Source organism: Microcaecilia unicolor, chromosome 4 (assembly GCF_901765095.1).
Source record: "Microcaecilia unicolor chromosome 4, aMicUni1.1, whole genome shotgun sequence".
Lineage (NCBI taxonomy): Eukaryota > Metazoa > Chordata > Amphibia > Gymnophiona > Siphonopidae > Microcaecilia > Microcaecilia unicolor.
In genome coordinates, this window is record NC_044034.1 from 148,408,914 (window position 1) to 148,426,091 (window position 17,178).

At 48.4% G+C, this 17,178-nt stretch overlaps 1 protein-coding gene across 5 annotated transcripts in view; it reads right to left on the bottom strand.

Moving 5' to 3' along the window:
• The window catches only part of HTATIP2 (HIV-1 Tat interactive protein 2), a 76,142-nt gene that overhangs the window by 50,264 nt on the left and 8,700 nt on the right, over window positions 1-17,178 (bottom strand). Inside the window, exon 1 of one of the 5 annotated variants that reach the window (XM_030200713.1) lies at window positions 10,210-10,282. The exons of 1 other annotated variant lie outside the window; for it this stretch is intronic. In XM_030200713.1, the coding sequence (XP_030056573.1) occupies window positions 10,210-10,265 (56 nt within the window). In that variant the 5' untranslated portion in view covers window positions 10,266-10,282. 3 more of the 5 variants (XM_030200715.1, XM_030200719.1, XM_030200717.1) reach the window with 3 other exon arrangements.

Consider the following 17,178-nt stretch of genomic DNA (forward strand, 5'->3'; position numbering starts at 1 on the left):
AAACTCATATGTGCTACTTTTTCTGTATACCTGACCTTGATTTGCATCTGCCATTTTCAGGGCACAGACCATAGAAGTCTGCCCAGCACTAGCCCCGCCTCCCAATCTCCGCTAAGCTTCTGAGGATCCATTCCTTCTGAACAAGATTCCTTTATGTTTATCCCACACATTTTTGAATTCCGTTACTATTTTCATCTCCACCACATCCCGCGGGAGGGCATTCCAAGTATCCACCACTCTCTCCGTGAAAAAATACTTCCTGACATTTTTCTTGTCTGCCCCCCTTCAATCTCATTTCATGTCCTCTAGTTCTACCGCCTTCCCATCTACGGAAAAGGTTCATTTGCAGATTAATACCTTTCAAATATTTGAACATCTGTATCATATCACCCCTGTTTCTCCTTTCCTCCAGGGTATACATGTTCAGGTCAGCAAGTCTCTCCTCATAAGTCTTGTAACGCAAATCCCATACCATTCTCATAGCTTTTCTTTGCACCGCTTCAATTCTTTTTACATCCTTAGCAAGATACGGCCTCCAAAACTGAACACAATACTCCAGGTGCGGCCTCACCGACTTATACAGGGGAATTAAGGTAAAATTATGTATAATCATACCTGATAATTTTCTTTCCATTAATCATAGCTGATCAATCCATAGACTGGTGGGTTGTGTCCATCTACCAGCAGGTGGAGATAGAGAGCAAACTTTTGCCTCCCTATATGTGGTCATGTGCTGCCGGAAACTCCTCAGTATGTCGATATCAAAGCTCCATCCGCAGGACTCAGCACTTAGAGAATTACACCCACGAAGGGACACTCTGCCCAGCTCACCACCGCCGAAACGGGGGAGGGGAATTAACCCAGCTCATCCCCACACAAGTGGGGGAGGGGAATCCGTCCAGCTCATCCCCGCGGAGCGGGGGAGGGACACCACCCCGCCGATGCGGGGGGATCTGGCTTATCCTGCAACCGCAACCGCGGGAGGAGCTGACTGACCCGAACACCGCCGAAGCGGGAGGGGTACAAAACTGCCCTACAGCCGCACGAAGCGGGAGGGAGTGCCGGCAGAATTATAAGTCTCAATCCAGCCCCGTAAAACGGAGGGGAGAGGAATGCAGCAGCTCACTGTAACACAAACTCGTCTTAACTCTTGAAGAATCCAAGTGAAAAAACTTGAACACGAAGTCTTTCTGAAGTAACTGAAGAGTAAACTTGAACCTGAAATGCAACCAGAATAAAACAATACAGATATCTGGGAGGGGCTATGGATTGATCAGCTATGATTAATGGAAAGAAAATTATCAGGTATGATTATACATAATTTTACCTTCCATATCATCAAGCTGATCAATCCATAGACTGGTGGGATGTACCGAAGCAGTACTCACCCAGGGCGGGACATAGAAATCCCTGACCGCAACACTGAAGCTCCAAACCGGGCCTCCGCCCGAGCAGCCACAGTCAAGCGGTAATGCTTGGAGAATGTATGGGCCGAAGCCCAAGTTGCCGCCTTGCATATCTCTTCCAAGGAGACGGAACCGGCCTCTGCCATCGAGGCCGCCTGAGCTCTTGTGGAGTGAGCCTTCAGCTGGATAGGCGGCACCTTCCCTGCGGCCACATAAGCCGCTGCAATGGCTTCCTTGACCCATCTTGCCACTGTAGGCTTAGCAGCCTGCAGACCCCTACGAGGACCTGCAAACAGGACAAACAGATGATCCGATTTCCGGAAATCATTGGTCACTTCCAAGTATCTGATGATGACTCGTCTCACATCCAGATATTTAAGAGCAGAGTACTCCTCTGGGTAGTCCTCCCTACGAAAGGAAGGGAGACAGAGCTGCTGATTCACATGGAAGCGAGAAACAATCTTGGGCAGAAAGGAAGGCACTGTGCGAATAGTCACTCCTGCCTCAGTGAACTGCAGAAAAGGCTCTCGACATGAGAGCGCCTGGAGCTCGGAAACTCTTCTGGCTGAAGTGATAGCCACCAAAAAGACTGCTTTCAACGTCAGGTCTTTCAGAGATGCCCTCGACAAGGGTTCAAACGGCGGCTTCTGCAATGCTCTTAGCACCAGGTTGAGATTCCACGCAGGCACCACTGAGTGCAGAGGAGGGCGCAGGTGATTAACTCCCTTGAGAAAGCGCACCACATCTGGCTGGGAAGCCAGGGAAGCACCCTTCAGGCGGCCCCTGAAGCAAGCCAGAGCCGCTACCTGGACCTTAAGGGAACTGAGCGACAGGCCTTTGTCCAGACCTTCTTGCAGGAACGCCAACACTGAAGAAATTGGAGCAGTGAAGGGAGAAAGTGAGCCTGCTTCACACCACGCTGCAAAGATACGCCAAACCCTGGCGTAAGCAGTAGAAGTAGAGCGTTTCCTCGCTCTCAGCATAGTGGCGATGACCTTGTCTGAGAAGCCCTTCTTCCTCAGACGCTGCCGCTCAATAGCCAGGCCGTAAGACCAAAGGGGGAGGGATCCTCCATCACCACGGGACCCTGATGTAACAGGCCCTGCTCCACTGGCAGCCGCAGAGGATCGTCGATTGAGAGCCTGATCAAGTCCGCATACCAGGGACGTCTGGGCCAATCCGGACCCACCAGGATTATCCTGCCGGGATGTCTTGCCACCCGGTCTAGGACCCTGCCCAACATGGGCCAGGGTGGGAACACATAGAGAAGCTCTTGTGTCGGCCATTGTTGGAGAAGAGCATCTACTCCCAGGGATCGAGGGTCCCGTCCTCTGCTGAAGAAGCGCGGCACTTGGCAATTGGCCGATGACGCCATCAGATCTAGGCTCGGCTGGCCCCAGCGCTTCGTGATGTCCAAGAACGCCTGAGCAGATAGCTGCCACTCTCCGGGCTCCAAGGTATGGCGACTGAGAAAGTCCGCCTTGACATTCATGACTCCGGCAATGTGGGCCGCTGACAGCTGTTCCAGGTTCGCTTCCGCCCACTGGCATAGACTCATAGCCTCCTTGGCTAGAGGGGCGCTCTTGGTACCTCCCTGGCGGTTGACATAGGCCACAGCCGTGGCATTGTCCGACAGTACCCGTACAGGCTTCAGCACCAGTACCGGGATGAACTCCAAAAGCGCCAACCGAATGGCTCTGAGTTCCAGGAGGTTGATAGACCACTTCGCCTCTGCAGGAGACCAGAGCCCCTGCGCTGTCCTTCCCAAGCAGTGGGCTCCCCAGCCCGACAATGAGGCGTCCGTCGTGACGACAATCCACTCTGGGGTCACCAGAGGCATTCCTGCAGACAACTTGTCTGCCTGCATCCACCAGCTCAGCGCCTTGCGCACTGCTGGATCCAAGGGAAGACGCACCGCATAATCCTCCGACATCGGAGTCCAGCGCTGCAGCAGAGAGTGTTGTAGTGGTCTCATATGAGCCCTGGCCCAGGGCACTACTTCCATCGTGGCCGTCATAGAGCCCAACAGCTGCACATAGTCCCAAGCCCGAAGAGGAGAGGCTACCAGGAACTGGTCCACCTGAGCCTGAAGTTTGACAATCCGATTGTCTGGCAGGAACACTCTGCCCACTTGGGTGTCGAATCGAACTCCCAGATACTCCAGGGACTGAGTCGGGCGCAGCTGGCTCTTCTCCCAGTTGATGATCCATCCCAGGGAGCTCAAAAGAGCAACTACCCGGTCCACAGCTTTGCCGCACTCTGCATAAGAGGGGGCTCGGATCAACCAGTCGTCCAGATAAGGATGGACTTGTACTCCTTCCTTTCGCAGGAAGGCCGCTATGACCACCATTACTTTGGAAAAGGTCCGCGGAGCAGTAGCCAACCCGAACGGGAGGGCTCTGAACTGGAAGTGTCGGCCCAGGACTGCAAAACGCAGAAAGCGTTGATGAGGAGGCCAGATGGGAATATGCAGGTACGCTTCCTTGATGTCCAAGGAAGCCAGGTACTCCCCTGCCTTCACTGCCGCTATAACAGAGCGGAGAGTCTCCATGCGAAAGTGCCGCACTTTCAAGGCCCGATTGACCCCTTTGAGGTCGAGGATAGGCCGGACAGAACCTCCTTTCTTTGGTACCACAAAGTAAATGGAGTAACGCCCCTTGCCAAGCTGACTTTCTGGCACCGGAACGACCGCACCCAGGCGGATCAGATTGTCCAAAGTCTGCTGCACTGCCACAGCTTTGACCGGAGACTTGCAGGGAGAGAGTACAAACCCGTCTCTTAAGGGTCGGCAGAACTCTAGCTTGTAGCCGTCTCTGATGACTTCCAGCACCCAAGCGTCTGAAGTTATTGTGGTCCACTCGCCCAGAAACGAGGACAGCCGTCCTCCAATCTGCACTGGGGCGTGGACCAAGACCCCGTCATTGGGTACGAGACCCTGGGGGAGGACCGGAGGGAGCACCTCCGGGACGGCGGTCTCTGCGAAAGGAACGCTGCTTGGGGGAGAAATGCCTCTTAAAGGAAGAGGGGGCAGAAGAACCCGACCTGCCCGGGCGGTACCGACGGGCTTCCTGAAACCGTCCTCTGGAGGTACCGGGACGAGCACTAGCCCGAGCCCTGACCTCTGGTAACTTCTTGCCCTTAGATGTGCCGAGATCGGTCACGATTTTGTCCAGCTCGACCCCAAAGAGCAGCTTGCCTTTAAAAGGCAACCTAGCCAGGCGGGATTTAGAGGCGTGGTCAGCAGACCAATGTTTCAGCCAAAGCCACCGCCGCGCAGAGACTGTCTGAGCCATGCCTTTAGCTGAGGCTCTCAAGACATCATACAGCAAGTCTGCCACATAGGCTAAGCCCGATTCCAGGGCTGGCCAATCATCCCTCAAGGAATGATCCGAGGGGGAAGCCCGCTGCACCATAGTCAGGCACGCCCTGGCCACATAGGATCCGCAAACTGAGGCCTGCAAACTTAAAGCAGCCGCCTCAAAGGACGACCTTAAGGCCGCCTCCAATCTCCTGTCTTGGGCGTCCTTTAGGGCCGTGCCACCTTCCACCGGCAAAGCCGTTTTCTTAGTCACCGCAGTGATTAAAGAATCCACGGTAGGCCACAGATAGGCCTCACGTTCACTCACAGCCAAAGGATAGAGGCGGGACATAGCCCTAGCCACTTTAAGGCTCGCTTCTGGGACATCCCATTGAGCCGAAATTAAGGTGTGCATGGCATCATGCACGTGGAAGGTTCTAGGCGGGCGCTTCGTCCCCAGCATAATGGCAGAGCCAACAGGGGCTGAGGGAGAGACGTCCTCCGGAGAGGAAATCTTCAATGTGTCCATGGCCTGTAACAACAGGTTGGGCAAATCCTCTGGGCGAAAAAGCCGCGCTGCAGAGGGGTCATCCGCTCCATCCGAGCGGGGATCCGTCTCCTCCAAGGAATCCGCAAAGGACCGTTGGGAGACCTCAGACACGCTGCCCTCATCTACATCGGAGGAGACAAATTCCTCCAAGGCCTGGGAATCAACCCGAGGGCGTTTACCTCTGGGAACCTCAACCTCTTTACCAGACGAGGGAGCGGGGGCAGCGTTGTGCATGAGGAAGGCCTGATGCAGCAGCAAAACAAACTCGGGGGAGAAACCCCCCAGACTGTGCACTTCCGCAGCCTGGGCAACAGCCCTAGGCGCACTCTCAACCGGCGCTCGCAACAGCGGGGGAGAGGCCTGCTGCGCATCCAAAATGGCGTCCGGCGCGAAACTCCGCGAAGGAGCCGCGCGGGAAGAACGGCTCTTAACTTTAGCCGCTTCTGTGCCGTCGCCCAAATTAAGGGCGTTCATGGCATTAATGTCTCCAACCTCAAGGGCGGCCCAAGAAGAAGCCGTCCGAGCCGCGTGGCCGGCCAAAATGGCGGAGGCGAGGAGCGGGGGATGGGCGTTTATGGCGGGAAAAACCGCCACGCCGGAGGAAGGACCGGGACATTCATCGGTCACGAAACTGCCCCCCAACAAGGGCGAATCAGGCTTTAAGACCCCCGCATCCCCTCTAGAAGCGCTCAAGCGACCCGGGGAGCGACCCTTTGCGCCCTCGCCCTCCGACGCCATGTGCCACGAGGAGAAGAATCGGGGAACCCCCGCCCGCTATAAAAAGGTAAAATTACCTGCTGTCCGCTCCGAGTTGTAACGACCTGGTGTCCCAGTGAGTAGCTGCAATAGACGCTTAAATAAACGTCGAAATAAACGCCTTTAAAGACGTTTAAAATTTTTTTTTTTTTTTTTTAACGGAGCCAGCGGGAGGGGGGAGAAAAGGAGGGACCTGGCACCACCAGGTTTGCACTTGCTCAAAAGAGCCCTCAACCCCAGGCACTCAACAAATCCTAAAAATTAGGCTTGGAGGCCTAGCCAGAGCTGCTGCTGCTGTGTGTGACCACCACCTGCTGAGATAGAGAACATACTGAGGAGTTTCCGGCAGCACATGACCACATATAGGGAGGCAAAAGTTTGCTCTCTATCTCCACCTGCTGGTAGATGGACACAACCCACCAGTCTATGGATTGATCAGCTTGATGATATGGAAAACTTCTTTTCTTCTGTTGGTCACACCTCTCTCTATACAGCCTAGCAACCTTCTAGCCATGGCCACCGCCTTGTCACACTGTTTCGTCGCCTTCAGATCCTCAGATACTATCACCCCAAGATCCCTCTCACCGTCCGTACATATCAGACTTTCACCGCCTAGCACATAGGTCTCCCGTGGATTTCTACTCCCTAAGTGCATCACATTGCAGTTCTTCGCATTGAATTTTAATTGCCAAATCTTAGACCATTCTTCTAGCTTCCACAGATCCTTTTTCATGTTTTCCACTCCCTCCCGGGTGTCCACTCTGTTACAAATCTTAGTATCATCTGCAAAAAGGCAAACTTTACCTTCTAACCCTTCGGCAATGTCACTCACAAATATATTGAACAGAATCAGCCCCAGCACCAATCCCTGAGGCACTCCACTACTCACCTTTCCCTCATCCGAGCGAATTCCATTAACCACCACCCTCTGACGTCTGTCCGTCAACCAGTTCCTAATCCAGTTCACCACATCGGGTCCTATCTTCAGCCTGTCAAGTTTATTCAAGAGCCTCCTGTGGGGAACCATGTCAAAAGCTTTGCTGAAATCTAAGTAGATTATGTCCATAGCACGTCCATGATTCAATTCTCCGGTCACCCAGTCAAGAATTCAATGAGATTCGTTTGGCACGATTTACCTTTGGTAAAACCATGCTGTCTCTGATCTTGCAACTTATTGGCTTCCAGGAAATTCACTATCCTTTCCTTCAGCATCGCTTCCTTTACTTTTCCAATAACCGAAGTGAGGCTTACCGGCCTGTAGTTTCCAGCTTCTTCCCTATCACCACTTTTGTGAAGAGGGACCACATCCGCCGTTCTCCAATCCCACGGAACCTCTCCCGTCTCCAAGGATTTATTAAACAAATCTTTAAGAGGACCCGCCAGAACCTGAGCTCCCTCAATATCCTGGGGTGGATCCCGTCCAGTCCCACTGCTTTGTCCACCTTTAGATTTTCAAGTTGTTCATACACACTCTCTTCCGTGAACGGTGCTATATCCACTCCATTCTCATTTGTACATTTGCCAGTCAATTGCGGTCCTTCTCCAGGATTTTCTCCTGTGAAAACAGAACAAATCTATTTAGCAAGTTTGCTTTTTCCATCTTTAAGTCTCACAATTCCCTTTTTTGTCTTCCTCCTTTCACTAATATACCTGAAGAAATGTTTGTCACCTCTCCTTACATTTCTAGCCATTTGTTCTTCCGCTCGCGTTTTCGCCATACGTATCTCTCTCTTGGCTTCCTTCAGTTTTATCCGGTATTCCTCTCCGTGTTCCTCTTCTTCAGTTTTTCTGTATTTCAGGAACGCCAACTCTTTAGCCTTTATTTTCTCAGCCACTTGCTTGGAGAACCATATCGGTTTCCTTTTTTTCTTGCTTTTATTTACTCTCTTTACATAAAGGTTTGTGGCCATATTTATAGCTTCTTTTAGCCTGGACCACTGTCCTTCCACTTCTCGTTCATCCTCCCAGCCCATCAGCTCCTTCCTCAGGTATTCCCCCATTTTACTAAAGTCAGCATGCTTGAAATCCAGGACTGAGTTTTGAGTGGCTGCCCTCCACTTCAGCTGTCATATCAAACCAAACTGTTTGATGGTCACTGCTGCCCAGGTGGGCACCCACTTGGACATTTGACACATCGTCCCCATTTGTGAGCACCAGATCCAGCACCCAAGTATCCTAGCTTTTGCTGTCGCCTTTTTTTCCTACCTGTTTGGCCACCTTAAGATCATCACATATGATCACACCCAAACCCTGCTCCTCTTTCGTGCACAAAAGTTCTTCACCCCCCTAAACTGTACCGTTCTCTATCTGCATTCTGCCCCAATTCTCGCACCTCCTTCTCCTCTCTGTGATTCGGCTCCAGCTGACAGAAGAGTGGTACCAGGAACTGCCACTTCTAACTTTCACCCAGGCCTCCTGCCCCTGGGTTTTGCTTCTTTCCCCCTCAAATGAAATAATCAGCTCTTTGAACTATTGGGTATGTGTTAAATACAGGGCACCCTGCAGTTCAAACCATTGTTCTGTGAACTGTTCAGAAGGGAGGTTTCAGAAACAAGAGGAACAGGTTAGGCTTTTCTGTTAGATCAGAGCAGGCCACAGATGAGTTGCTCTGAGAGAAAGGTTCAGGGATCTGTACTAGTTGTTGTTGTTACATTTGTACCCCGCGCTTTCCCACTCATGGCAGGCTCAATGCGGCTTACATGGGGCAATGGAGGGTTAAGTGACTTGCCCAGAGTCACAAGGAGCTGCCTGTGCCGGGAATCGAACTCAGTTCCTCAGTTTCCCAGGACCAAAGTCCACCACCCTAACCACTAGGCCACTCCTCCGGTCGGTCCAGCTTGTTTTGTTTTTTTAACTAGGACGTATAATGATGTTCTAAGGCTTGAATTCAGACTGCCCCAATTTGACTGCCCCTATCGGACCGACCGTTCACTTGTCTATTAGATTGTAAGCTCTTTGAGCTGGGACTGTCTCTCTTTGTTAAATTGTACAGCGCTGTGTAACCCTAGTAGCGCTCTAGAAATGTTAAGTAGTAGTAGTTGCTGTATTTGCAGTATAAAGTTGGCTTCTCCTTTATTGGATTGTTTCTGTTTTCATGGACGGTGTTGTTTTGGTCTAGCAGTTTGTTATATAAGGTTTCTGCATCAGAGTTTTGCATTAGCTCATGTAGAATAGTGAAGTCTGCATTCTAAAATGTAAATTAGTTCAACATCATGGTATGTTTGGTTTGATATGACAGGCTGCCTCTCACTCTCTCACACACACACACACACATCCAGTCTCAAGTCCCAGAGCTTTTAGAAAATGAAAAGGTGCAGTAGGGGTATAATTAATAGTGCATTCGAGGAGACACATATAGCACAGGAGTCAATGTTTTGCATAATCTGGTCAAAGACTATGGTTCTGAAAGTCTAAAACACCCTATTTAATGGTGCATGACCATAAGTCTACTCTAGGCAGGGGCAGGCCTGGCTGCAGGCCTCTATAAACACTTTTTTCAATGCACTTTCATTAAGTTGTCTCTCTTTCCTCCTCTCCAGCACATTTTTCTCTCTTACCGCTGCCCCCTCCCTCACGTTCCTGCAGCTTGTTGTCTCCTACCCCCACCCGCAGCCTTTTTTTCTTCTGGCATCTCACCCGCCCCGCTGCGTGTGGCCCTCTGAACTTGCCTTGTACGCACGGCGGCATTAAGCACAAGATGCTCAGCTCCTCTGTAATCGGAGCTTGCCCTCCCTCTCTAATGTTCCGGGCTGAAACTTCCTGTTTCCTGCTGCAGGAATCGGACACAAGACAGAGAGAGAGAGGGCTGCCTGGCTCCAGTTACAGAGGAGTGGAGCTGGTGCAGCGTGTGCTTAAATGCCGCTGTGTGTGCAAGGCACGTTCAGAGGGCCGTGCTGAGTGGGGAGAGAAATGCCAGAGAATAAGGGGTGGTAGGAGAGAAAAGGCTGCTGGTGTGCGGCAGGGGGCGTGGGGGATAGGAGAGGAGGAGATGGGGCAGGAGAGGTGCGCACTGCCTTAGCTCGGGAAATTCAACATTTTCCAGTTGATGTAAAAGGAAAGAGACAACAACCAGGAGAAAACCAACATCCCTCAACACTAACCGGTTGCCCTCCCCCGGCAGCATGGACCGAGGCACCCCGTTTCCCTGCCCAGCCATGCTGCTGTCACTTCTTGCACCAAACATAAGTAGGAGGTGCTACCTGGATGACAGGGTAATCTGTGAATCAGATCGGAGGGGAAAAGAGACACCCTGCATGGGAGAGAGGAGGAAAAGGAAATGGATGCTCTTCATGTCTCTGTACTAGACGGGAGGGATGCGGAGAGGAGGAGGAAAGAGAGTCGACACCCTGCATGCATCATGCCCGTTTAATACAAGATTGGAGGGGAGGGATATCACCCTGTATTCTGCACCCTATTGGGTAGAGGAGGAAAGGGACACCCTGCATCACGCCTCTGTATAAGACCATAGGGGAGGGAGAAGGGAGGGAGGTGGTGTATGATAGGGTAGTTGTGGGGATAGTTTTGAAGACTGGATCAGACGCTAGGGGGTGATACAGTTGCAGGGGGCTAGTTTTGAAAGTGGGGCAGTTAAGGGATGTGAGGAAGGGGTGCACATAGTTTTAGGGGTTGGGGCACTTTGTGGGGTGGTAGGGCCGTTGCAGGGGGTGTTTTAAGGTTTGGAATTCTGGGTACATAGCACAGAGGTTGTTTGGTGAGTTGGGATGGTTTTGGGGGGATGGGACAATTGCAAGTGTTAGTTTTGGGGTGGGCAGTTTGTGGAGTAGTGGGCAGTTGCAAAGGGTAATTGTAGGGGTTGAGGTCAATTTGGGGGTAGGAGGGCAGTGCAAATCAAATTAATTCTTTTATACCGCTAATATCCCCTTTCCAGAGTTCAGGGCAGTTTACATTCTAAGTGAGACAAAATCCGATAATGTTATTAGTGTGAGGTATGAGAATAATTAGAGACCATTTGTGTAATGTAGTGCACAACTTCACCCACCCCAAAAATCTGCCCCTGTGACTGCACCCCTCCCCACAACTGGCCTATCCCCAAAATCTAAACCTGAAATTGCCCCACTGCCCTACAAACTTCCCCCACCTTCAAACACTACCTCCACAACTCTTCAGTCTCCCTGGAAACTGGCTGCACCCCTAAAAACTGTCCTACAACTGACCTACCACCCCACAAACTTCCACACCCTCAAAAATTACCCATCCGATTTACCATCCTGCAAATGGTCCCACCCCAATAAACTACTCCCCCTGAAATTTTCCCACTGCCCTACAAACTTCTTCACCTCATAAACTACCTCTGCAACTTTCCCATCTCCTAGCAAAATGGCCCCACCCCCCAACTACCCCTCAACTGCACCACTCCCACAAATTGCCTGATCCCCAAAAAACTACCCCCACATCTGTCCATCACCTGTGCAATTTTCCAACCACCCCACAAACTTTCTCCACACATAAAAACTATCCTTGCACCTCTCCCACATCCCTGTTCACTAGCCCCTTCCCCCAAAACTACCCACTCAAATGCCCCATCACCTCCCAAAGTGTCACAACCTCAAACACTGCCCTGGAGATGAATCTGAGGGTTATCATCTGTATGAAGGTTTCAGTCAGGACAGAGGCAGGATGGATTCTCACACTGGCTTACTGGGCCCAAGGGCCCAAAGGTCTTAGGGGACCCTTCTCATTATCAAGGCAGGCTTTACATAACAGCCTGCCTATACAGTTTGGTGGTTGTGTTTTTCAGGAACATGATAAATCTATAAACTTTGTTGAAACTCTTACGTCTACCATTAATGCTCGTTTCTATACCCTGTAACATTAACAGTAACTTGATGTTATATATGTACTTGAATAAATTTGAAACAGTTGTATGCGCATTGTGTTCGTCGTGTGACGGATAGTAAAAATATGTACTGGGCAGTTACGGCTGGGAAGGGGGGGCCATTTATGCTAGTTTGTCCAGGTTCCCACAAACCTCAGATCCGTCCCTGCATTGAGGTGTTCACCTCTGTCTCACATGATCTCTCTCACATAAGCACAAAACGGTGGAATGATATACCAGATGAAATCAAATGAATTTCTAATTATTTAATATTTCGGAAAGTTTTTGAAAGCCGTTTTCTGTAATAAAATTTCTGAATTAATTGTGTAATTCATAGAATTTTAGTATTTCTGAAAAGGTTTATGAATCCTGATCTATGCGCTTAATCGGATCAGTCTTTACATCATTACAGTTCATATTGTCAGACATTATATGTGTGCATGAGTCAGTTTCTTAATTGTTGTAAGCCACATAGAGCTGAATAATTGGAATTCAGATTACGTGGGATATAAGAACCAAAATAAATGATAGTATTGTGTGTAATGGATTTTTTGCACATGAAGAGTGGAATATGAGAAATTGGCTGAATGTAAAAAAGCCAAGGAGAAGGGAAATGTTCAACCCTGAATGACCACATAGGAAATATGCTGTATGTTCCTGCTAGTGGGCGAATAACACTCTCCTCTTTGACTGATTGCTTTATTTCTTATATGTTTTCTATATTTGTTTTCCGCCAGAATCGTTATACCCATACTAGCCCGCTCCTCAAGTCACTTCACTGGCTCCCTGTCCGCTTCCGCATTCAGTTTAAACTTCTCGTACTGACCTTTAAATGCATCCACTCTGCAGCCCCCCATTACCTCTCCGCTCTCATCTCTCCCTACATTCCTCCCCGTGAACTCAGCTCGCTTGACAAATCTCTCTTGTCGTCCTCCTTCTCCTCCACTGCTAACTCCAGGCTTCGCTCCTTTTCTCTCGCGGCACCTTATGCCTGGAATAGACTTCCTGGACCTATACATCTAGCTCCATCTCTACCTGTTCTCAAATCTATGCTGAAAACCCACCTTTTCACTGCTGCTTTTAGCTCCTAGCCACAATTGCCCTCCCCTTGTCCCTTCCTCCCTTCTCACCCATTACTTCACCCATAACTGTCTTGTTTGTCTGTATTACTTAGATTATAAGCTCTTTTGAGCAGGGACTGTCTCTTTGTATCAGGTGTTCAGCGCTGCGTGCGTCTGGTAGCGCTATACAAATGCTAATAATAATAATATCTTATTCCCCAATTATTGTGGTCAATATGTATATGATTTAGATGTGGGTGAAAAATATTTTTGCTTGTAAATTAATCCTTAATCCTACATTTATATATATATATGAATGTATCATTTTGAAAAATTATAAATAAAAAATACAAAAAAAAGGAGTGGAAGATGCATCTATCAGCCGGATTCCTGTGTGCAGATGTCTGTACTTGGTCATTGTGAATAGAAACTGTAATTCTTTCAATGGTGTGGTCCATTTCGAGTTGTGAAATTAAGAGACTCTTCTCCCTCAGTTCAAATCATAAAATGTTTTCAATAAACTGGTAATATTAGAAGTGGCTAGTTGGGTATTTTTTTTTTGTTAATGTATCTTTCAGATCTGTCAGCGTTTTCAGCAGAACTGGAAGAGAAAGCTGGCCAAGAAAAGTATTGATTAGTCTAATAAGTGTTTGTTAACCTTTATTTTCTTGCATTCAAGTGGGCCAACAGGGCAACCAGACAACTTTGTCTTTAAAGGGATATCATGAAACTCTGCCAGTGTGTCCTAGTTCACTAGAGCACTTTTAGAATGATGCACCAGAGGGCAGTACAGAGCTAATCTAAGTACATCTCTATAGAATAGAAAGAATATTTATTGTTCAGCTTCCATTGTTTAAATATTTAGAAAACAAAACCTGTGCACAAAAACAAAGCCTGCATCCAGATTTATCCCACAGCATTGCAAGGTGTGACACCATCTTGAAATACACACACAAACAAATACCTACACATATAAAAGAGAACATATCTTCATTTTTCAATACATTGTCTAGAAATTCTAATCTCCATTATCCCCTGGATTCTATATAGTGCAACTTGAGTTGCGTGTGCAAATCCGGTCATATTCTGGATTTGCACACAATTTGCTTAACAGCCAATCAACACTGATAATTAAATTTAACAAGTCATTATTGACACTAATTAGCATTAATTAGAATTTACACACACATTAAGCATATTCTGTAAAGCAATGCGCATAAATTCTAAGATGTGGTTCTGTAAAACGGTACATGACCATGTGCAGTTTGTGAGTTTTTCTAGGATTTATGTGCACTGTTACAGAATGTGCCCATTCCGCGTGTAATTGAGGCATTGGCATTTACACCGGGATTTCATTGGCATAAATGGCCATGTCTAAATATAAGTATCGTGGTGAAGCTTGTAGAATACCGGTTTTGTTCCAAAAACTAAATACGAGATATCTACATATGCAAAGATAAGCGTTAAACGGAGGAAAAAGCCTCAAACGAACCGCTATGGCACTCCCTTTGTTAATAAATCAACTTTAGGGAGGCCTGCGGACTCATCACCGGCAAAAAACCTCCTGGCTAATGAATTAATTATAGCTCTTCAAATCACTTTTTAAGTACTTTTGAAAAACATAGCTTTCCAGCTGTCCAGTTGTTTGTTGAGACTCTATCAAGGGCCGTGGGTCTCAACGAACAACTGGACAACTGGAAAGCTATGTTTTTCAAAAGTACTTAAAAAGTGATTTGAAGAGCTATAATTAATTCATTAGCCAGGAGGTTTTTTGCCAGTGATGAGTCCGCAGGCCTCCCTAAAGTTGATTTATTAACAAAGGAGTGCCATAGTGGTTCATTTGAGGCTTTTTCCTTCGTTTAACACATGTCTAAATATAGTCACAGAAAACAGGTGTTGGGCATAGTCTATAAACTATGCATAGGTTTAGGCATATTCTATAAACCACGCCTAAATTTAGGTGCAGTTTATAGAATATGCCTATGCATATTTTATTTGTCGCTGATTTTTTTAGGCATATATAGAATCTAGCCCTATATGGACTTAAATACCAGCGGAAGAATTACACTATTGCACTATTAAAGAATCGGCACACTATTGTGCGATAGTGTGTGTTGGTGTGCCATAGTCAGGGGCGGACTGACCATTCAGGTAACCGGGCAGTTCCCTGAGGGCCCAGAGTCTGCCCGGATGCCCGCTGCACACTACAGCCCTCCCCGGTCCTACCTTTAAAGGCATGCCGCTGGTGATCTCGTGGCCTCTGCCAGGTGGGGGGGAACATGTTCTTTCCTGCCTGTTGTGCTGCCGCTGTTCCTCCTGCCCATTAACGCCGTATTTTAAAAATGGTAGCTGAGACTCCCTGTGGAAGTCTCGCAAGACTGTCAAACCCACGAGGCTACCCTGTGAAGTCTTGGCCGCCATTTTGAAAACACAGTGCTGGCAGGCGGGGGATTAGTAGCAGCACAGTAGGCAGGAAAGAACATGCTTCTAACCCCCTCCCCCCCACACACACAGATCACTAGACCACCAGGGCCCTTCAGGTAGGACTGGGGCAGCAGGGGCATAGGCTGCGGCAGTAGGGGGTGTCAGGTAGCAGCCGGGCGGGGGGCCCAGACCACCCTCAGTCCGCCCCTGGCCATAGTGCACACTACTACTACTACTACTAAGCATTTCTATAGCGCTGCCAGGCACACTATTAACCATTCCCAAAAATTAAAAATACATGTAGACTTTGTCCCATTAAATCAAGTTTATCTATGTCTTCAGTAATTTTGTTGTTTATATTAGTTTCTACCTTTTTGCCCAGTATGTTCATCAGGATTACTGGTCTGTAGTTTCCAGATCACTGCTGGAACCCTTTTTAAAAACTGGTCCCAGCCAGGTCTTTCACAGGCTTCCTTATTATCTTATCACACTTGCTTTCATTTTATTATTCTTTCCAAACCAACAGAATGTTTTGGACCCTCCCCTCTTCCCTCCAGGTCAGAGGCACACAGATACACACACACACACACGAGACAAACACATGCATTTAAACATGAGTGTTCATATGTGCCAACACACACAATAGTTGGAAAGTATTCCATGAGTCAAGTTCTGCATGCTTTCCCTATTTGTTAATGATATAAACAGCAACCAAAACTAGTGAGGCCGTTGTCTGAATATTTGGCTGCATGGCACCTGTCCACTATCCATTGCCAGCATAGCCCTGATTGGTTTGTAGGGAGCTGTACCCTTCAGGTATGACCTGTAGTGTCACTGAGTTGGAAGTGTTGTCTGAGTAGTGCAGTGGATTGAGAACCTGGGAAACTGCAAGTCACATAACTCTGCATTGCCCCAGGTGCAAAAAATATGATTATGAGCCCAACAGGGAAAGAGAAAGTTCCTGCACTTTGGTTGTACCACAGACATGTGATATATGTGAGTCATATTTCTTTTATCTGCCCTGTGCTTTATCTTTATATCTGACAAATGCTCAGCACTCTAATGCCACTTTATGCTTTATATATTCATGAGCTCAGCAGCAACTCGTTTCACATGAGTATACAAACTCATGACTTACCTGCCTCTTCATCGGTCAGAATTGCTTTTAACAGACTTCATCCATTTATTTAAACTTCTATTAAAATTATTTATGCTACTTAGCTTTTATGCTGACTTTTCAGATCTGGTGCCTACACGGACCATGTTTCAGGGGTATTAAGCCCTAGCCACATCAGGGTGCAGACAGGCAGTATCAACAGGGAAGCACCCGGGAAGGGGGACTCAGACTCTCAAACTTTTGCATTACCCCTCTTCTAAGAAACCTGTCATGCTCAGGCAACAACTGTACCCTTTCCAGTCCACTTGTCACGATTGTGGTCATGATTCGTCTTTGACTCACCTTATGTCCCGATACTCAGCTTCTGAGCTGGCTCCTGTCTGCATTGTTGTTTCTTTCCTGTGTGTTTCAAGCCTCACTTTGGTGTTCAGTGTGTTTCCTGCTTCTGCCCTATAGGGTTTCCACTTTCTGCGTGTTTCAAGCCTCACTTTGGTGTTCAGTGTATTTCCTGCCTCTGTCCTGTTTATAAGGAAGTGGTGGACTTTCATTCAGGGCCTTTGCAATGCCAAAGGTCTCCAGGTTAGTCCGTGTGCAGTTAGCACTTCTTCCTTGTCCATAGTCTGTGTGCCCGTGGGTTCTGTCTTGATTTCTTGTTTAGGGTGCCTGTGTGCACTTCTGCTTCTGTTCTTCTCTGTTTGTTTGTGTGCTAGGGTCAGCCTTCAGCCTTAGT